Source organism: Myotis lucifugus, unplaced genomic scaffold (assembly GCF_000147115.1).
Source record: "Myotis lucifugus unplaced genomic scaffold, Myoluc2.0 scaffold_146, whole genome shotgun sequence".
NCBI classification, from domain to species: Eukaryota; Metazoa; Chordata; class Mammalia; order Chiroptera; family Vespertilionidae; genus Myotis; species Myotis lucifugus.
The window spans coordinates 2,811,306-2,817,322 of NW_005871194.1; the positions used below are offsets into that span (position 1 = coordinate 2,811,306).

General features: G+C 60.8%; 1 protein-coding gene across 1 annotated transcript; it reads left to right on the forward strand.

The window, feature by feature from the left end:
* The first annotated feature begins 295 nt into the window (after positions 1 to 295).
* Positions 296 to 4,906, forward strand: KRT15 (keratin 15). Its single transcript, XM_006094936.3, is given in 11 exon segments — positions 296 to 486; positions 489 to 928; positions 1,827 to 1,875; positions 1,878 to 1,908; positions 2,017 to 2,173; positions 2,615 to 2,776; positions 2,860 to 2,985; positions 3,161 to 3,339; positions 3,341 to 3,379; positions 3,777 to 3,802; positions 4,539 to 4,906. Coding segments are annotated over 11 exon segments (1,401 nt in total). The 5' UTR covers positions 296 to 437; the 3' UTR covers positions 4,682 to 4,906.
* The last annotated feature ends 1,111 nt before the right edge of the window (positions 4,907 to 6,017 follow it).

Consider the following 6,017-nt stretch of genomic DNA (forward strand, 5'->3'; position numbering starts at 1 on the left):
CTGGGCTGGGGGCAGCCGAGAAGCCCAGCTGAGGCCAGGGCTGGCCTGAGCTGCTCTAACTGTGTGTGATTCGACTTACTCCGCGTCCTCAACCTGGAGTGTGGAAATGAGCCTGAACTCCAAGTGTTAAAACCATGGCCAGGGGCAACAACACCATTCGTTCTGAATCATCTCTTTTGTTGCATTAAAAAAAAACAGAAAAGAAAAACTCTACACCAGCCACATGGAGGTGTGCAGGCAGCTGTGTTTGTCAGGAATGCAGAAGGAGCTGGCTTGCCTTTGGGGGAGGAGACGTAAACCCACAACACCCTCCGAGGGGTGTATATAAGGAGCCCCAGGTCCGGGGGGTGACAGGCGCAGCACGCTGGTCCCGGGGCAGCCTGTACCTCCCGCCGGCATCTCCTGCGCTTGCTGATCTCACGGGCAGCCGCCTGGCCATGAGCACCACGTTCCTGCAGACTTCTTCCTCCACCTTTGGGGGTGGCTCTCCCGGGGGGGGTGCCTCCGGGGCGGGGGCAGTGGCTTTGGTGGGGGGAGTCTTTATGGGGGCGGTGGAAGCCGAAGTATCTCGGCTTCTTCTGCCAGATTTGTCTCCTCGGGGTCAGGAGGGGGCTACGGGGGCGGCATGAGTTCTGGCTTTGGTGGAGGGGCTGGTGGTGGCTTTGGAGGCGGCTATGGTGGGGGTTTTGGCGGTGGCTTTGGTGACTTTGGGGGTGGCGATGGCGGCCTCCTCTCCGGCAACGAGAAGATCACCATGCAGAACCTCAACGACCGCCTGGCCTCCTACCTGGACAAGGTGCGCGCCCTGGAGGACGCCAACGCCGACCTGGAGGTCAAGATCCGAGACTGGTACCAGAAGCAGAGCCCGGACAGCCCGGCGCGCGACTACAGCCACTACTTCAAGGCCATCGAGGAGCTGCGGGACAAGGTGAGTCCTAGGGGTCAGAGGGAGGGGGCGGGTGGCTGGTGCCCTGCCCACACCTTTAGTATCCGTGCTCCTGCTGCCTCGAGGGAATCCTCTCCTGCCGGGCAATGACTGCCAGTGGGTAACCTTGGAGCCCAGGGAATGTTTCCAGGCCTGGATGCCGGCATCCATCTGCTCCCCTTGGCAGTGCTCGGCCGGTCCTGGGATCTGGCAGGACCGCTGGGGGCCAAGGTGGGCGCAGTGACAGAAGGCAACGGCTCTCCCTGAACCACGCACCCTAGAGAGCAGGTGTGCCCCGCTTCTTCTGCGAGAACGATGGATGTGGCTGCAGGAGCCTGAGTGCAGGGCTTCCTGCCACACCCTCTGAGGATGTCTTTGGTGCCTGTTGGGGCTTAGAAGACCTGGAATTCTCTACGGGCTCTGCTGCCCACTCACTCACCCTGTTGCTCTGCTGGGCCGGGTTTCTCAGCTGTGAGATGCCCTCCTCAACTGCCCTCCAGGTCCCTCCCAGTGGCTTTGGGGATGGGAGGTCCTGTAGATCCCTGGCTGGGTCAGGCTGTGCAGGGGCCAGCGACTCCGAGCTGTTCAAGGGGAGGCGGGTGGACGATCCCGGAGAGGGCCGTTGTCAGAGCCCCACCCCCACCCCACCCACTCTATTCCCACAGGGGGTGCCAGGCAATCCTTGTTCCTTGGTCTTCCATGCCCCTGAGACAGGGGCAGATCAAGTAGTGGGCACCCGAGATAAGGGTGGACTCGGCCCCAGGGGCCCCACAGGCTTCTGTTGGTGGTGGCAGAGGAGAGATCCCCTGAGGTGGGGGGGGAGGATGACCTGGGGAACAGGGTGGGGAGAGCAGCAGGGAAGAGGGGGATCCTCTTGGCACCAACTGTCTGTCTCCTACAGATCCTGGCAGCCACCATCGACAACTCCCGGGTCATCCTGGAGATTGACAATCCAGGCTGGCTGCCGACGACTTCAGACTCAAGTGTGTTCCTGCCCCGCCCCTCCCCTTCCCCCCTTTCCTTGACCCCCCACTTACCAACTCAAGCAGAACAGGCCCCTCGCCCTTCCTTACCTTGGGCTCTTTTCCCAGGTACGAAAACGAGCTGGCCCTGCGCCAGAGCGTGGAGGCCGACATCAATGACCTGCGCCGAGTGCTGGATGAGCTGACGCTGGCCAAGGCCGACCTGGAGATGCAGATCGAGAACCTGAACGAGGAGCTGGCCTACCTGCGGGAGAACCACGAGGAGGTAGGGTGGTGAGACCAGAGTGGGGCCGCTGGTGCCTCCTCATAGTGGTCCGGAGGGCTTGGTGGTTCAGAAATGCACACCATAAACTCCAAAACAGGGGTCCCCACGGAGAGGAAGGGGTACTGTTCTCTGGTGACCCAGACCCCTTTCCTCCCTCATCCATAGCCAGAGCAGGTGGCCCGTGGGAACTGCTGTCCGGATCTGCTTCACGAGCTCATGCAAGGGCCCTGCTGTTTTGAGGTCCTCCCTTGGGAGCACTAGAGAGGAAGGGAGACCCTGAGAGCTGAGGGGCCCATGCGATCAGACCTCTTCCTGCGCCGTGGGAAGCAGGTGGGGTGGGTACGGGAGAGCCACGGTCACGCAGTGAGTTAGGGACCCAGAAGAATTTGCATAGGGGGCCCCAGACTCTCTGCTCTCCTGCCCTCTGTCGCCACCCTGCAGGAGATGAAGGAGTTCGGCAGCCAGGTGGCCGGCCAGGTCAACGTGGAGATGGACGCGGCCCCGGGCGTGGACCTGACCCGCGTGCTGGCCGAGATGAGGGAGCAGTACGAGGCCATGGCTGAGAAGAACCGCCGAGACGCCGAGGCCTGGTTCTTCAGCAAGGTGCGCCCGACCTCCCGGCCTCCCCAGCTCCCCAAGTCTCCCAGGAAGTCCATGGGGCTCACTTCTCTGTGTGTGACCTACAGACCGAGGAGCTGAACAAGGAGGTGGCCTCCAACACAGAGATGATCCAGACCAGCAAGACAGAGATCACAGACCTGAGACGCACCATGCAGGGGCTGGAGATCGAGCTGCAGTCCCAGCTCAGCATGGTATGGCTCCCCCGCCCCCCAACCCTAGTCTATTCCACCCTCCATGGGCGGATAAAGCCTTGGTGTTCCCAACCCCCACACAGGGGGTTCCCTGCATTCATTCAACACCCCTCCCCATGCCCCTGGTGCTTCCTTCTGGCCCGACGTGGCGCCTATTGGTCTGCTGCCCCCCTAGAAAGCCGGGCTGGAGAGCTCGCTGGCGGAGACGGAGTGCCGCTACGCCACGCAGCTGCAGCAGATCCAGGGGCTCGTCAGCAGCCTGGAGACCCAGCTGGGTGAGCTCCGCAGCGAGATGGAGGCTCAGAACCAGGAGTACAAGCTCCTGCTGGACATCAAGACGCGGCTGGAGCAGGAGCACCACCTACCGGAACCTGCTGGAGGGCCAGGATGCCAGGCAGGCCGGGTGCAGAGGGAGCGAGGAGGAAGGGGCCAGTTGTGGCGGGGGCGGGGGGGGGGGGGAGAGGGCGGAGCGCCACCCAGGGGGTTGATAGTGCTGCAGTGAGCGAGGACGGGGCGAGAGGCCGGGCTCTGGATTCTGCACGCTGGTCTTTGGCTGTTACCTAGCGCAGGTCACGGTCACTTCTGCACACGGCAGCCGTGGGGCTAAGGCTGGTTCCGTTCCATGCATGAAGCAGAGGGGGTGCTATTGTAGACCAGCACCTGTCTGCACGTGGGTGGCATGGCGGGACCAGCTCTCAGCCTCTGGAGAAGTCAGATGTGGGGGTGGTGGGTGTAGGGGGGCTGGGGAGGACCGCCGAGCCTTGGCTTACATCTGCTTCCCCCTCCTTCAGGATGGCCGGCATTGGCACCAGAGAAGGTAAGAAACTTCGCTCTTCCTGAGTGGGGAGGGCTGTGGCTAAACCCCCCATTCCTCTTGAATGGGAGGAAGGAGAAAGAGGCCCAGCATGCCAGTCGGGTGGGGACACGCCCATTCCGGTTGGTACCTCTTCTCCAGGGGGAGCCTCTAGCAGCCCTGGGGGAGCTGGGGTTGAAGATTTATCGAGAACCTCCCAGTCTGAGCAGGCTCTGTCTAGGGCAGTGGTTCTCAACCTGTGGGTCGCGACCCCTTTGGCGGTCGAACGACCCTTCCACAGGGGTCGCCTAAGACCATCCTGCATATCAGATATTTACATGACGATTCATAACTGTAGCAACATTACAGTTATGAGGTAGCAACGAAAATAATTTTATGGTTGGGTCACAACATGAGGAACTGTATTGAAAGGGCCAGAAGGTTGAGAACCACGGGTCTAGGGCCTCGCTCCCCCAGGCCCCACCGCCACGCACTTAGGCTGAGATGCCCAGGAGGACTCCCTGTTCACCTGCAGTTAAAACCCCCGACATCCGTGCTCACTGCCGGGCACCTGCCGCGGCCACCGCCCTTCTCTGCGATGAGTAATTCCACCCCAGCCCTTCTGGCAGCTCTTGAAGGAGGGGCCAGTGGCCACTCTCAGGGGTGCTGCCCAGTTCTCCTGGAACTCAGCCAAGTCCCGCCCCCTGGGAGTGGAGGAGGGGGGAGGGCCCCCACTCTAAAGCTTGCTCCTTCTTTCTAGCCTCCCTGGGAGGCGGCGGCGGCAAACTCCACATCAACGTCGAGGAGTCAGTGGACGGGAAGGTGGTTTCTTCCCCGCAAGAGAGAGATCTGAGTGCCCAGGGCAGGAGAGATGTCCCACACACGCCCACCCTCCCAGGCTGACGGAGGACTGGCCGGAGGGGCAGGACAAGCAAACTCGCTTCTGCCTTCAGCGGTGCCAGCGCAAGAGGGTCCTGGTCTCCTAGTTGGGAGCTTCCCTTGCTCTCCCCTCCCTGCTCCCCTCCACCCCCCAACCACCAGCTCTCCCTCCTCGTTGTGTAACAAGGCCATCCCTACCATGTAGTGTTTGTCCAGGCAATAAAAATCGCTTTTCCTTTTTCAAATATCTCTTGGTAGTGCGTCCAGTTTTTCTTGTCGGGGCCTCTGAGGAAGCCCAGGGCCCACATGCTGGTGTCTCCCCCCACTTTGGCCTCTTCCCTGCAGGGTGTAATTCATTCTTTGGGGTGCCCAGGGCCCCGGGACAAGCCCACGCTGCCCGGGTGACTTGCTGTTCTGATGGACTCCATTCGGTGATCATGGGAGCCGGAGACGGGGTGGGTGGGTGAGGAGGCGCTTCCTCAAAGCGGTTTTGCAAACTGAGCACAGAACTTGGCAGAGCAACGAATTATTCTTTTTTATAGACATCGCTTTTTATTTTTGTAGCTTACAAAAGGAATAAATATGCTTTATGTAAAACCATCGACTAATGACTTACTGTGTGACTGCCTGCATGGAGTGTACTGGGTCCCTGCTGTGTGGTCGGCGCTGTGCTGGGCAACCCACCCACAGGGTCTCCTATAATACAACGGGGGCGGGGGCGGTCAGGATTGGCTACTCTCATCTTAGAGATGAGGAAACATAGAGATGAGAAAGCTGGGGAGAGGCAGGACTGGCCAGTGGCCTCATTGAATTTAAAGTAAGCAGCAGGGTTGGGCCTGAGCCCCACGTTTGTATGACTCCAAGACCAGGGCCTCCTCTGGCCTCCTCAGGCCCCAGCCCTTCCCAGTTCACTGCTAGGACCCTCCTTCCCCACAGGTGCTGTTTGAACCTCCCTCCTTCCCAGCCAGGCACCCCTGACCTCCGGGTGGCAGAGCCATTCCCATCTCTGCCCCCTGAAGTCGCCAACTCCTCTGCACAAAACACTTCAAGTGCCCAGAGTGAAAAACACCAGCTCCAGGAGGGCCTCCCTGATTTCCCTAAGCTTGCATCCAAAGCAACACCAACCCCCATTGCCCTCCTCTGTCCAAACCCCGCTCTTGCTCCCCTGACCCCAGAGTCTCCACGCTCCGGCCCATTAGAGCCTCGGTAACCACGCACACCTGATTTATTGCCTCTGGTCTGGGGCTGGTTCCTCTGGGATTCTTAGCCCTGGAGAGAGGGCAGGGAATGAGGAAGTGGAGACCTCTGGGTGCTGTGGCTGGGCTGGGTCCGTGGGGAGAGGGAGAACTGGTTTCTTAGC